At 42.0% G+C, this 16,024-nt stretch overlaps 1 protein-coding gene across 1 annotated transcript in view; it reads right to left on the reverse strand.

Moving 5' to 3' along the window:
- Positions 1 to 16,024, reverse strand: part of CFAP61 (cilia and flagella associated protein 61) — a 304,410-nt gene that overhangs the window by 95,334 nt on the left and 193,052 nt on the right. Inside the window, exons 19-20 of the mRNA XM_064572747.1 lie at positions 8,362 to 8,460; positions 2,815 to 2,983 (exon numbers count right to left, since the gene is read on the reverse strand). Coding sequence (XP_064428817.1) covers positions 2,815 to 2,983; positions 8,362 to 8,460 — 268 coding nt within the window. The remainder of the gene's footprint in view (positions 1 to 2,814; positions 2,984 to 8,361; positions 8,461 to 16,024) is intronic.

Raw genomic sequence — 16,024 nt, forward strand, 5'->3', positions numbered from 1 at the left:
GTCTTACATGGGAAGAGTCAAAGTGTACACAGCTCTCTTTTCAGCTGTTTGTAGCAGGTTCTCACCTGGGCCTGCACCGTTCTGGATGCCCTGCTCTTATTTACCCCATCAAGGATGTAATTAGCCTCTGTGGAGCCCACATCATATTGCTGACCCACATCAAGCTCAATATAACTGACATCCCACCTTGCTTTGGTGGGATGTTCTTGCCCCACCTGCTGGCTTCTAGTGAGCATCACCCCTTTAAGAGCCCTTGCAAGTTAACACATTTTTATTCTTCCTCTTGTTGAGAAGCCCCAAAACCAGGCATGGGGAGGCATCTCTCTGTCTCTCCATGGCTCTCCATGTGCCACGGAGAGTGGCCAAGGACCTCAGTGGTAAGCTATCCCAGAGCTTTGTGCATGAGCACCAGCATGTGCCCACCAACAAAAACAATGCAGTCAGTAGGCAGGGTGGGGAGGGGAGTTAGAGGGTACTGAATATGAGCTAGAGAAAGCTTCATCTTCCAAAATGGAAAGGCCATAGGCATTGTCAGGAGTTGATATATCAAAGATAAAACTTCTATAAACACATTATTTGGTGTTCTGGGGGGTAACCACTGAGGAACTAACAATAGAAATGCCTCCAGGTGGTTGCCCCTCGAAAGAGGGCTTGGAAGGTAGAGACCAGCCTGCCTCACACACAGCCCTGCAGCCCAGTTTAATCTTTTACTTTGTGCATGGCTTTTCTGATAAAAAAAATTAAATGATATGTATTTGGATGTCAAAAATATAGCATAATATTTTAGAATGACTCATGCCATTTAAAGGTCTGTTTAGAGGTTAAAGTTTGTAATGATATTTTATAACAGGTTGCCTTCTTGCTTTGGATTTAAGCTTTATTTTCATCATTAAAATTTTTTTTTTCTAAATCACAAAATTGGGACAAAACCATGAGAGAGTTGAAGAGAAGGAGATAGGAAAATAAATAAGAACTGGAAGCCTTCCCCAGTGAATTCAGCAGCCTTTTTTGTATCACTCTATGTACCTTTAATTTTTATGTCCTTCTGGAAAAATTAAATTAGAACTCCCTTTATCACTTCTTCATTTCATTTTTCCCATTGTAAAAAGGGCAAGAGCTTAACGTGCCACAGACTAAAGCTGCAGGGGCAGCTGGACACACATGGGCAGATGCCCGAGTCTCTGGACAGCTGGCCGGGTCTTCCACTCACATTTTCCAAAGTCCACGATCTCAGGCAGCAGCTGGAACTCGGTGGGGCAGGTGGGGGTGGGGGGACAAGCTTAAGGGGTGTACGGTGTTTTCTCCTGGTTTAATGTTTAAAAAGAGGAATACTTAACTATCAAAATAAGGTATGCCTCCAGTTTGTGTTTATCCTTTAATCAGAAAAAAAAAATCCTTTTCTACACTATGAAAAGTGGATTTCTTTCGTAGCAGCAGTAGTGGTGGTAGTAGGAGGAGGAGGAGGACAAGACAAGGAGGAGGAGGAGGAGGACAAGAAAGAAAAGCAATCCCTCAGAGGCTGAACCCTACTCAACATGGCCCGCTCACAAGCAGGGCTGGCCTCACCTGGAAGCTTCTTAGAACCGCAGTGTATCAGCCGCCCCCCAGCCCCTGCTCAGAATCTGCATTTTAACGAGATAGATGAACGGGGCTGTGGGTGCACATTATGGTTTGAGAGTGCTGCTCTAAGGTACAGATGAGAGATTCTAGGTCAAGAAAATTCAAGTCCTGGTTCTTAGCCTTAGCTTAGAATCATCTGAGTGTTGTTGTTTTTTTTAAATGCTAATTGCTGGGCTCCACCCCAGAATAATTAAAACAGAGCCTGGGCGGGGGGGGGGGGGGGGGGGGGGGGGGGGGCCCTAGGCATGGGTATATTTCAAGTGTTCCAGCTGATGTCAACGTGTAGCCAAGGCTCAGAACATTAAGTACGTAATGCTGGGAGCTGCTCAGCTGTCTGTCCCCCATCGCACGCTGCCTCCTCCTGGCTGGGCTCTGTGAAGAAAACCTGCACACGCTTCCCCCTGTCAAATCCACCGCCATTCACAAAATGGCCTAACCCAGTACCAGATAAAGCATGGCAGCGCCTGGGGTGGGGGCGGGTTGCTCCATATTTGTCAGAAACAGACCCACCGTGGGAAGGCCCCTCTAGGTTCCCGGGAGAAAAAGACTTGGAGTTACAAAGTCAACCTCCTTTCATCAAAGAAATGCCTTATTTTTGTGAACCATATGAAACACTAATGTGTGTTGCAAAGCGAAAATATTAAAATTCGCTTCCCTAAGACATTGAACAGCTTCCGTTGTCTCCAGCAATGCTCTCCTCAAATGTGGTTTGAGAATTTCATCCAAATGGAAAGCATGGTCACTGGGTAATCAATCAGTCACATTTCCTAGTTTTATAACTGAGAGACAAAATAAAATAAGGGTTGACAGAAGGTGCGCATGTTTGAAATACTTTCGCATGAGCCCGTCACCACCGCCAAATGTTAGCCTCTTGAGGCATAAATTAATTTACCACAAACGCATGCCGAGTTGTGTCTGGATTCTGCTCTGGGGAGCAGGAAGTGTTAGACTTTTGGACAACAGCTTCAAGAATGACATTTCTCCAACTTGCTGTGATTTTTACCCTTGAGCAGAATGTTTTTCTTGGAATGGATTTCCGGGAGGAGATCCGGACATAATTCTCTTCACGTGTGTGCAGGCCTCTCTGGCACTTTTATGACGAGAGTGGCAGCTGTCCCGGTGGGAAGGCTCGCTCCCAACCCTGAGGACGTGTGCCCCGGATCACACACGGGCTGTTAGTCCCTGAGATCTCACCTGGTACTGCTGCCCGGTGCAAAGGATGAGATGGTCGTAGAGCACGATTTCCTCTTTGGAAAGCACCACGTGCTTGGCTGCTCGGTCTATGGCAGTCATTCTACCCACCACCACGTTGACCCAGGAGCACAGTGACATCAACGCGTAATCTTTGTCATGAAAACAGTGGCTACGGAGAGAAAAGCTCCGTCAGTGACATTTGAGCAGCTGACAGTGGGCATTAATTAGACATCTGGTGAGCTGGGTCAAGTCCCCTAGTGGGCCAAGTCTGTGCTCTTGCCGTGAGTATACCAGGACCCCGGCTAGATACCGGGCGATTTTTCGTTATGAGACGTGTAGTCACAGATTGACATCTTCGCATTAAAGCTAAATCGTTCCACCCGGCATAGGCCAGTCTACAACAGGGAGGGCGTGTGTGTGTGCGTGCGTGTGCATCTGTGTCTCTGTGAAATCATTAATATATACTTTTTCTTCTGCTTCTGTTTCATGGTGGATGTAAACTGACTTTAGCTGTTGAATTGTCATGTCGACCACAGACTCAGAAGGAATGAGGAAGAAGAAAGTGACATTGCTGAGGATTCCCAAAGGCAGGGGTCAAGGTCCTGAATATTGAGAACCCTTCATATTTGCTAATGTTTTTTTCAATAAATGACTCATTCTTAGAATTAGTGTATGGATTCATGCCAAAACAACTACACATTTTATTTAAAGATGTCAATTAGGGAATGATGTTTGCTGAGAGTATAGTCCCTAGAGACTTTTGGGATTCACTCTGTAGAGCAAAGGTGATTTGTGGGGAACTGGTACTTCTGCAAACAGTGGGTCCAGATGGATAGGTTTTCTTCTCTGGGTTCCATTTGAGTTTGAGCATTCTACCCTAATGTGAGAAAAGTGGGGTTTTGGTGGCTTTAGGTTTATTTAAATAAAGAGTTTTATGAGGGTGGTTTCCAGAATTTTTTGAAAGGTCTGACCTCATGAACATGACCTTTTATTGATCCTGTTCTAAAGACCCAGAGTATAGGATGGCAGAATAGTACGTGTTTCATTTACTTTTTTAATGAATTTATTTAGAGAGAGGGTGAGAGGGGAAGGGGCAGAGGGAGAGAGAAGAATTTCAAGCAGACTTCGAGTTGAGCATGGAGCCTGACATGGGGCTCGATCTCATGACCCTGAGATCATGACCTGAGTGGGATGCTTAACCGACTGAGCCACCCAGGCACCCCAACATCTTTCATTTAAATCTAGGCTTTTCTGTGCCATGGTCTGTGTCCCTGATTTGTCACCAATGAGAGTGGACCCCGGGGACTCTGCATGCCCTTTCAATACTTCAGTTTCTTGATCTCTTGACATGAGGTAACTGCCCTCCTCACATGCCTTGGCCATTGTACGGGATAAACATGAGAACGTTAAGGATGCTGTTTTGTCAAGTGGGATGCGTATGTGAAAGGTATTGTTCTAAATAATATTAATGATGCATAATCCTGTTTACCCTCCTTGGAGGCAAACAGGATTGTGAAGTGGTAATGGGAGAACATTTTTTCTTTTTGATCCACACATGAGTCTGCTCTTACCACACAAAAAGAATTCTCGTAATGGATGCACATTAGACCCCGTTATAAGGGCCTGTGAAAGAGAAGGGGGCTCTGGGCTTTGTATCTCTCCATGAAACAACACTTAAAAACAAGAAAATTTCTTTTTAATAAGAAAAGAAAATCAGGGACTGGCCTGTCATCAGAATATAATAGATAGTGGGATAAAATTCTCTTTTAAAAAACCATTTTGGTAGCTCAAAGGAAAACAGGAAATTTCGCTGATTTTACACATTCATGAGAGACCCACAAAGGACTGTCCTTATTTGCTACACCGTCTCTTCATAATAGGAATGGTACTGTCAGTTGTCCAAGATAAGGAAAAATTAAATATAGTTCGTTCACAGGGATTAGTCTTATGAGGGTTTGCTCAAAGATAAAAGTTCTCAGGGGAAATTTGGGGAAGGTTAAGACAGTGTTATTTTTAATGACAGCAGGACAGTAATGTTGATAATGTCAGAATGCATATTTCAGAGTTAAAATCTGAAGCTCTGTCCCGTGGGAACTGGCATTAGGAATACTGGTTTTTTTAGGAACCTTTGGAAGCACTGAAGAATGTGGGGTGCTTGCTTTTACAGTCTGTTACTACACTGAGTGACATCTGTCAGTTTAAAGTATCACTGTGTAGGTGACTACTGTTCATTCTGGGTCTTCCTTAATGTATCCATCAGGTAGGTGAAATTAGCCATTGGGTACTGTTGGTGATAGTTTTCCAGAATTATTTCCTAAGCAAAGTTAATGAGCATTAGGATTCTAACATGGCAGGGACTGTCTCATGGATTGGTGACAAGAGAAAGACCTCCACTAGAGTTCTCTGGAAGAAAGAGAAAGAACCAAAGAAGGAACATCAATAAAACTTCAGGTTTCTCAAGTGAGCTTGACCCTGACTCAACACTAATGTGAAAGTTTGTCTTCATAGAACATTCTGGAAACAGGTAATAAGGAAAAAAAAAAAAAACAGAATTGCAGGATGGGGAAATTTCTGGAAGGGGACACATGTACACAGTGGCCAGCTTGCCCCCACAGCCAGTGGTCAGAAGACTTAGGCCAAAGCTCTAGGTGCAAAATTACAAGCAAACTCCAGGGGAGCAATTACAAGCAGGCTGGAGACATGCACTTCATGAAATCAGAACCCTTCAGAACTGGAAAGAACCTCAGAGGTTTTCATAAATGATTTACTGTGTCACTCTGAAGAAGGAACATCACAATTAACATTCGCTATTCAGGGTTGGTTGTCCAATTAGTGGATTTCTCCTGCTTCCGGTTTCTCCTCTCCTCCCACTGCCTTCCTTTCTGCTGTATCCCAGCATGTCATTAGCACCTCTACAAGAAACTGGCCTGGGGTGGGTGGGGGGGACGTGGGCGAGACAAAAAAATGGCTGTTCAAAAATTAATAACAACAATAATCAAAACACTGGCTAGGGCAAAGTTGAAAATTTGTATTCAGAATGAGGAATTTAAATTATTAAATTTATGGATGTCAAGATATTAGTTATCCATGGCCAGAGATCATTTCCTTTATTGAGGTAGGAGGACCATTTGAAAGGCAACATCCTATTTACATTTCAATTTGTGGATTCTAAGAATTATGATAACATGAGTCTTCCACCCAGAGGCATCTGGCTGCATTGTTTAGTCCCTGTCCATAACCTGATTGAGAGAACTTTTGCAGGTACTTTTGGATGCAACTTTCATCTGTTTGACATTATTTATTACCTGCTGTGCGCCAAGCACTGTCCCAGATGCTGGGGACACACTGTGAACAAGACAAAAAAAATCCCTTCCCTATAGTAAACTAATGTTTACTATAGTAAACTCTATAGAGTTTACATTATAGGTTAAGGATTCAGAATATAAAGAATAAACGTGATCTTAAAAGGCAAATTATAAAATATTTAGAAGAATTTCTGTAGCAAGAAAAAAACAAAGCAGAGGAAGGAGGACTGGAGTGTGTTGGGCGTGTGAAAATTTGACATTTAAGCCAAGATTCCAAGGTGGAGACCTGCCCGCTGTGTTTCAGAAACATCAAGGAGACTATGGTGGCTAGAGTGGAGAAAACAAGGGTAACAGTGGTAAAAGATGAAGTCAAAGAAGTAAGCAGACAGGGATGGATTTTAGGTTGGAACTTTCTAGAAGTTTCTGTGAGGATGGAAATATTCTGTAGCTGTGCTACCTGATATGGCAGCTACTAGCCATGTGGAGCTGTCTGAGCACTCCAAAATATAGCTAATGTAATTGAGGAGCTGAATTTTTAATCTCATTTAACTTTACTGAAGTTACATTTAAATAGCCCCATGTGGCTAGTAGCCACCATATTGAACAGTGCTGTTCTAGGCTGTTCTGTAGTTGACACGATCCGATTCATATTTGTGTGGCATTGCTCTGGCTATTGTGTTGAGAATATGGAGAGGCAAGGACGGAAGCAGGACCACCAGGTGACTCTCCACCTAGCCACATGTGGGTCCCATGCTGAATCACACCAGCAGAAAGCCATTTGCTAGCTGTTCTCTCCTGTAGCATACCTAACATGGGGGCTGACAGAAACCTTCATCAAGCTGACTAAACTGCTCTTCATGAGACGTTAATCAACAAGACCAACATTTCCTGGGAATCGTGTCATTTGGAAGACAGGCAATGATGGAAGGATGCACAAGGGTTGATCCTCTACCCTTTGTTAGAACTTGCTGTTATAGTAATTTTAACAGAAAAACTCCAGCAAGGTTGGCTTATCATACACTTTTCACAGTCAAAAAATCCAAAGCTCAGAGAAATGAAATCCCCTTTGTAATAGGGGCATCCACCTGAATCCGCACCTATCTGGCTCAAAACCCATGCCTTTTTTACTGCCCTGATGCTGTCCTTCAAGAAAAATAAAATTTCAAAGTCTGATGAAAATATTAGGTCAAAGTGAGCCTGGTTCTGCTGGCAAAGAGTTGTGGCCGTTTTTCTCACTGTTTGAAGATCTCTTCATCATGGATTCTAAAATGAACACCCTGAGAGGGAACAATTTCCTTCCTCCTCGTTGGAAAAATTGGGACATTGTTTCTAGAGGTGAGGAGCCTAGTAATTCTTGTACCCATGCTTTGCTACAGGAAATTAAAATTAATGCCAGCTGTGTGATAATGAAATGGCATTTTCTAGAACAGATGTTGACAAAGAGTGATTCTACTGGGATGCAAACAATGAAGCTTGCCCAGACCGGCAAGAAGGTCGTAGCAGATCAGCCCCTCATGACAAAGGGTCCAGGGTTAGGGGTGTGAGAGCCACACCCCAGCAAAGTGCCCCGTCTTCATCTCCCAACTCTGAGCCTTGGGGGAGTAACCTGGTCTGATGCAAATACAGTCACCAAGCTTCCCTGCGCTGTAGTCTCACTTGGAAGCCAAGTGCAGGAGGTAGCCGTGTCAGCAGGTTGGAAGAGGGCAGACATCCCCCCACAAATACAAAATGGCAGCCCAACTCTCCATTCCCTCATTAACAGAGTTGTACTTATATGTTCTAAGTGAGTTTGAACTCTGGGAGAAAAGCCTGCCACCCTTCCCTTTCCAGTATGAAATCGACTACAGTTGACCCGTGAACAACACGGGTTTGAACTGCATGGGTCCACTTACACATGGATTTTTTTTTTTTCCTCCGTAAATACAGTACAGGGCTGTAAATGTATTTTCTCTTCCTTGTGATTTTCTTAGTAACATTTTCTTTTCTCTAGCTTACTTTAAGAATACAGTATATATTACATGTAACATACAAAATAATTGACTGCTTATGTTATTGGTAAGGCTTCTGGTCAACAGTAGGATATTACTGGTTAAGATTTAGGGGAGTCAAAAGTTGCTTGCAGATTTTGGACTGCATGGGGGTCAGCACCCCTATAACCCCGTGTCATTCAAGGGTCAACTGTGTTGTCCACACAAATGAGGACATTTAGGCCTCAGAATGAAAAAACAAATGGAATTCTTACTCGCTTGCTAAAAACTTCCTTTGTTCGGTGCCCAGAAGCTTTTTTCCAGGGAGTCCATGGGTTGAAATCAGGGTGAGATTACTAAACTTCAGGTGAGAGCTAAGGAGAGAGAAGAGAACACATAAAAAAGGAGGTAAAGCCGGACTTGGTGAATTATAATTCCATTTAACCTTATTTCATGTGTCATCCAATTGTTGCACTTTTCTTTTCAGCAACTCTTTTTGCACAAACCTTCCCACAGAACCGACCATTTCAATGAAAGAAGGAAGATGGTTCTGGAGCAGCTAACTGCAGAAGCTTCCCAAAGCTACAGTACTGTCATGCCAGGTACCATTTCATTTTTTTAAAATTTGCTTCTCCGAGTGAAGCAAAATAAAGCCCAACATTGGGAGGAGGGAGGAAAACTGAATATAAACTAATGCACAGTTCAAATTTCAGACTACTTCTAAGAATTGCTTGGGATCACAACCACCATAGCTGACACCTTCTGAATGCTTACCATCAAGTGCTTTGTGCGTCCCTCATTTGGTCCTCGAAGCAGCAATACCATGAGGTCAGTAAAAATATCCCTATTTATTATGTGGAACTGAGGCAAAGTGATGTGCTCAAGACTATACAGCAGGAGAGTCTGAAGGCAGGGCATGAAGCCAGGCTGTCTGGTTCCAGCATCTTCTCACCTAACCTCTGTCTCCATTGTCCTGTAGACACCAAGCTGTTGACAAGGATCCAAAGATCATCTAATCCCCACTGGTCAACATTAACTTTATTATTTTCATATATATATATATATACATACATATATATGGCACACCTTGCATTTACTACAAAAGATATATATATATATATATATTATTTTCAGATCTCTCTTTCCCTCACATATATATATATATATATATATATATATATATATATATATATATATATCAATTACTCAAATCAGATACCAAAATATCACCTAGGAGAAAATTCTAGAAGGTTGCTTTTAGAAGCAAAACTGCTTTATATTTGCATCAGACTTTCCAGGGCCCGAGACACGTTCATGGACATTATCATAGAGATTAATCTTCAAGGCGGTTTGTGCCAGAGGCAGGGGGCAGGTTGTTATTATCTGCATTTCATATAGAGGAAAATCAAGGTTGGAAATACCAGGTAATTTGTTCACGGTCCCGAAGCTCACGGGCAGCAGGACCCGAGGTGAGAGCCGTGTCTCTTCTGACCCCCAGCAGTGCCCTCTGCACTCACTTGGCTGTCCTCTAAACAGTCCCATGAGCGATGTTGGGTAGCTCGACGCAAGCACGTAAGCAGAGGCTGCTAAGGACTGACATGCTCAAGACTCACTCCCTATTTCCCCTTATGTATTAAAATACTCTTGCCGCAAATTTGCCCTCCAGCTCAAGTCAGCAAAACTTTATGGGTGAGTTGATCTTTTCATAGGATGGTGAGAAAGATATTTCTCTCTAAAATCTCTTCTGAGTTCACACCTCCCCTTAAACCAACCAAATGCCAAGAAAGAAACCTTCACCAGGTTCAAGGGGAAAACCTGCCCTCCTTTCCCATGAGGAAGTTGGAAATTTTCCAAACGTGGAAATGCTATCAATTTACTGACAATCTGTTAAGTACCACTAAAAACAGGAGACTTTTGGTAACGGCATGGGCCAGCAATGTAATAAAACTCAACTGCACCTGACATTTAAAAATAGCTAAATATTATGAAAGGTTGTGTTCTGAAGTCTCTAAGGATGCATGTCATTTAAGAATGAATATTCCTATTTGATACAAAGAAAACCAAGCACATCTTATCCTCTAATAATAAGAATAAAATTTTTGAATATGTTCAAATAACATAAAGGTCACAATTAACCCCAGCTACTTTGCACACTGATGACAGGTCTTTAATCTAGTTCCATTTAACAGAAAATGCAAATAATAATACGTGTTTATGCCCACATGAAGTTAAAATTTATTTTGGCTTTGGTGCCTATGTGATGGAAATGTGTTTTATGTTGGACTAATAATACAGTTATATACAGGCCGTTTTTACAGCTCTATGTGAACAGGCGGCTTAGTAATTATCCAGCTATATCTTTTACTACAAAAACAATCCCTTTGGCACTGAATAATTTGAACGATCTAGCAACATGGATCAAATGACTCCTAAATTGCCAAATTGCCACACTATAATATCCTGAATTATGCAATTGTGCAATTAAGGACTTCTCCAAAAGATTTTGAGTGGGGGGCATTGTCTGGATTTTTATCTATAAGGGCACCAGCTTTCCACTCCTTTTCTTTCACCTTAGCTAAATTCCTTTTGCCTTCTTCACTGTGGCTGCTCTGGTCTTTTATCCAGTCCTCAAGGTCACTACTTTAGCCTTTCTTGTTCTCCCTCTGGTCCCCTTTCCTCATTCTCAAGTGAGTACATCTCCCACATCATAAAGAAAACAGAGACCAGCCACCAGGCTCCCCCCAACCCCATTTCCCTTCTTGTTACCTCCAGTAACATCGACAAGAGCATTCTTCCATTCCCCCTAATTCAGAAGACAGGTTCTCCCCATTAACCCTGTCTCTTCTTCATGTTCCTCCCCTATCTCTCCCTATTTCTATACCAGCACTCTTTTCTTACAACTGTACTTAATAAACCTGGAAGTAACCAGTACATGCTGATAAGGTGGAATCATGCAGTCAACAGGGGCCATGGCCCTGCTTGTCTGTTTCTCCAAGACGGCTTCCATTCTCAAGGTCCCCTCAGGCCCAAGGTGGTTTCTGGAGCTCCAGACATCACATCCCATATCCACATTATAGGCAGAAGGAAGGAGGAATGGGTGGAAAGGGCTGCCCATTAAGAAGAGACTAAAATTCTCATGTGATATTTCTGCTTACGTTGCCGAAACTCAGTGATACAGCCTAGGCATTTGGAAATGGTGGTAGAACAATGTGGCAGAACAGAAACATGGGGTAGAAAGGGAATCTGGAAAATGTGGTTTTTCAAAAACCACATTGCCCAAGGTTCTGTTACCAGGAACAAAGTGCAGCATACATACTGGGAGGCAACTAGAAATCTCTACTCATGCTGACTCATGAAAGAAGGATAGGTGGGCATGGGGGAAGATCCTTCTATCAGTCAGGGTCCAGGCAGGTAATAGGTGGCTAACTCCATGGGGTTCAAATGGACCGAGGCAGAGGTGTGTGCAGGGTTCTAGGAACCGGAAGGGGATGGGGAGTCATCCAGGAACTCACAAGTGTAGGATGCTATTCCTGATGTGAATGGAGGAAATAGGGACGGCGGGAGCGATGACAGAAACCCCAGCCAAAAGCTGCAGCCATAGAACATGCTGCCTGGGACAACATTATCTTAAGGTTCTCTTCTATGATTGTTTTTTGCACCAGGTCCTCCTCCTTTGCCCATCTATCCCTGCTCACGAGCTTCCCAATCTTCGTGCCTGCTTCCTGGGCCATGCTGCCTACCACCATGACTTCCTGTTACATATTTACACTATACCTTCCTTCTGAGCTTGAAACCCAATTTCCAAATGCCTACCAGTCCTAATGGGGCTGCTCCATAGGCATTCCAAATTCAGTATGTGTCCAAAGACAGGTCTTTGGAGTCCCATTCCGTTGCTCCTTTACCTCCATCAAAGGCATGACCAACTAACCACCTCTCAAGTTAGGGATTGGAGAGTCAACTTCAGACTCCTCCCCTCTTTCTCACTTTCCACAACTGGTCACCACGTCCAGTCACTTTTACCTAGTCCAAATGTCTTGAATGCGCCCCGCCCGACATTCCTGGGACACATTGCCATAGCTCACCTTCTTGCCTAGAGAAAGTCTCAGGTGCGTTTCTCTGGCACAAGTCTCTCTCTCCTGCCCTTCTTCCACACAGCCATTGGAAACCTCTTTTTAAATTAAATCAAATCTCAATCATTCCTGGTTTTAGGTTTCCACATTGGCTCACCACTTTGATAGCAGCAGAGCAGAGTGGCTAAGACCATGGGCTCAAGAGTCAGATTGCCTCAGTTGGACCCCAGGCTCCAGTACCTTCTAGCCTTTTGACCTTGGGAAAGTGGCAATTTATTTAACCTCTCTGTGGCTCAGTTTCCTAATCTGTAAAATGGGAATAATAGAACCTAATGCCTTATAGGGGTGCTGTGAGGTATAGTATCTGTAAAAATGTTTAGAATATTGCCTGCTGCATAGAACATTTGCAATAAATAACAATTTTAAATAAAATACTTTAAAACATTAAGGTCATATGCGTGAGCATGGTATGTAAGGCCCTTATATCAGGGCCTAACCTAACCTCTTTAATCTTCTTGTTATTCAGTGAAGGTTCCCTGCCTCTTTCATGCCTTTATATGAATGTGTCCACATTTTTCTCCAAGCTTGTATTTTTTTAATTTAATTTTTAATCTGATTCAGAAACATCCAAGTATTTAATTTCTTAAATTGATAACTATCTAAAAATATTGCTCAGTCAGTTAAGCATCTGCCTTCGGCTCATGTCATGATCTCAGGGTCCTGGGATCCAGGCCCACCTTGGGCTCCCTGCTTAGCAGAAAGCCTGTTTCTCCCTCTCCCTCTGCCTACCGCTCTCCCTGCTGTGTTCTCTCTCTCTCTGTGTCAAATAAATAAATAAAATCTTTAAAAAATAATAAAAATATTGGTCCAAGATAATAAAGTTTATAATGTACAATTTTAGTAGATTTTAGCTCTTCTGAGGATGAAATATGGAGAACAAATGTTTCAGACTTTTAATTTGATGACCAATGAATATTTTAAAAGTTCCTGCAAACAGAGCAGTGAGTCACCGGGTACATCTTGGATTTGGACACACAGTAGACAAAATGGCAGGAACAGCAGGACCACAGAAAAAACACAGTTCTCAGATCTAATGGTGTTGGCTTCATGTACATAAACAATATCTAACATCACTGCGAGCCCTCTACTCCAAAATCAAAGGTCACGGTGTCATGGAAAAAAATTTTAAAAAGTTCAAGTTAAGTGCTCAAGCCAATGAAACATTAAACAAGTGCACCTGCATTTTCACAGCAGATAATTCCAGTGGGGATTTTATGTTGCTGTGGATACAAAGGGAGGAACAGCTCAAAGATACTTGTAAAGCAGGGAGGGATTAGAGTATCCAGGGAAATAAGTAAAAGGTATTGCGTTTCATTCCATGCTTCAGGACAGCTACAAAATTAGGTCTAAACATCCTTATCCTTCAAATAAAGAGGGTCACATTGCCAATTTATTGTGAACACGATAAAAGAAACATAAAACTTTTCATGTTGCTTACCCTTCTGGGCAATAGAAACCTGTCAGCCTGCCAAGTGAATGCTTATTATTTTTATTTTTAAATTTTTCCTGTTTTTTTTTTTTTTTGGCATAGCAAGGGCAACCAAAGCCAGTGATTTAATAAACTGCTTTCATTAATGCTTTTATTTGAATAAATAGATAATGCAGAGAGAAAATAATTATCTCACATCAATCTAAATGTTACCATTTAATTTACTAAAATCTCTGCTTTCTGAATTGTTCACAACAATGACAAAAATGTTTGCCAAATTACAGTAAATCCTAGCTCAAGACAGGTATTTAACCTAACTGCTTATTTAAGGAGTCAAAGAATAACTCAGATCTAATTCAGTCTTAATGATATTCACGCAATGTCACAAAATTCATGGTGAAATGCTATAGATGGAACTTAAAAGTTGGGAGTTATGTGAATTTCCAATACCAAAAGAAAAATATAAGGCAAACGAGTCAAAATATTTATGATACATTTATTAAGAGAATCTACCCGTTTTTCCCTGAAAAAATTTTTAACTTTCTTTGGCAATATTATTTTGTTTAGATCACCAAAAGAGATTTTTTTTTTTTGACAAGGACCTTGGCTCCTTCGTTTTTGTTGTGTTAGTAAAAACAGCACTGCCCCTGGCCACCCAGCTGTCAGTAATGACACACTCGGACCTCCAGGGGGAGACCAAAGAAAGAGAGACCCAAAGAGGGTGTGGTTAAGGATTCTGAGCACTTCTAAAAGTGGGTGGAGTGTTCATGGGGTGAGGGAGAAGTTCAAAGCTCTCTCCCTAACCCTTTTTCTCTCTTCTCTTGGGTGCCATCTTGTGTGGCTCTCCTATTCATGGAAGCCTCCCCCCCCCCCCACCCACCCCACCCCTGCCGTAGGAACCAGCATGGGGTCTGGAGAAAAGGACCAAGCAGCAAGTCTCTTAAATCTGCCTGAGTCCAGGCTTGTGTCCTGGGACAACGAATCTAGAATCAACACTGAACCCAACAATAAGGTCTGGGTGCCTGCCTGGAGTAACGTAGGTGCTCTGTGAATTCTCCAGGGACCCATCAGGAGAGTTGGGTGGTGCCCGAGGTAAGGGACTAGGGGGAAGGTCTGGGGATTCAGGATCTCAGATGAATAGCTTGTGTATCTCTGCATAAAAGTAAAACATAAACCTTACTAAAAAAAATGAAAACGAATGTAATGTTTGAAATGGTCACTGAACGAAGAATAAAATTTGGAAGTTCTGGCAAAAGAAACTAAGATGAAATTGAATTTTGCTTTATAATGTATGGGAAATGATTATATATATATGAAGTAAAAATGTTATACATTTATACTTTGAACATATTTTTATATACATGGAGCATATACAAGATGTAATACCAAGACGGTAGTTACAAAAGACCAGCTGGAAAGCCTTTGCACGCAAGAGATGGCAAAATATAAGACACCAATCAGTCAGGTCCCTAAGACTGGAATAAAGCATTGTGGGGATTCAACAGTGAGTGAGATCACTTCTGGAGGCGTGGGAGTGGGGATGAGGACGGGTTTTATGTTTGAAGCAAATGCTGGTGGATACAAGGCTTTATTAACACCATAGGGTCAGGTTTCCTCATGCTTGACAGATAGATCTTGTTGGACCTTTATTCTTAATGGTGATAGTTTAAGCATGAAGTATATGAAATGCTTTCTACTAGGTCCAATTTAGCGTGTAAATACAATGATAATGGGGTAATGACTTCAGCTATGTCATGTTTAATGATAAGTTAATAATTATGCCTGGTAAGCCCTGAAGTAATGATATGACCTAGAAGTTATATGATTTGTTGAGAATTAGAAAATGTGGTTGGGAAAACAAGCTCATAAAAACAGGTTAATTACAATGACCAGTTATAGGGGGAAATAGGTTTCCTTATGGATAAGACTGCCAATTTTGAGAAAATGTCTACATAAATGGTGACAATACCCAGGTGCATGTCAGAGTTACATGGGGAGTCTTAAACATACAGATTCCTAGGACCCACCCTAGCCTGGGAATTATAGCTACAGGAATGGGGGCCCAGGAAACTTTTTAAAACTACCACCTCCAACTCCACCTGCACCCCCACTAGTAGCTTTGATGTACAGAATTGTTGAGTCTGGAATTTTCACAATCTGTTGCTTATAGAAAAAGTTACTCAACATTAACCTCATGTCTAGGAAGCTGATCGCAACATTTTTCTTCATCACAGGTTCTTAAAATACAAGGAAATTCAAGGTTTGTTTTTGTTTTTTTTTAAGCCCAAGTACCTTATTGGGAGGATTCTGGTTATCCCTTTGAAAGAAATGCTCTTCAGAGAACTGCAGTTAGAGATCAACATGGTCTCCAGCGGCCAT

The sequence above is a fragment of the Mirounga angustirostris genome, unplaced genomic scaffold (genome assembly GCF_029215605.1).
Source record: "Mirounga angustirostris isolate CCGP_5_RB_7025 unplaced genomic scaffold, mMirAng1.0.hap1 SCAF_10, whole genome shotgun sequence".
NCBI lineage: Eukaryota > Metazoa > Chordata > Mammalia > Carnivora > Phocidae > Mirounga > Mirounga angustirostris.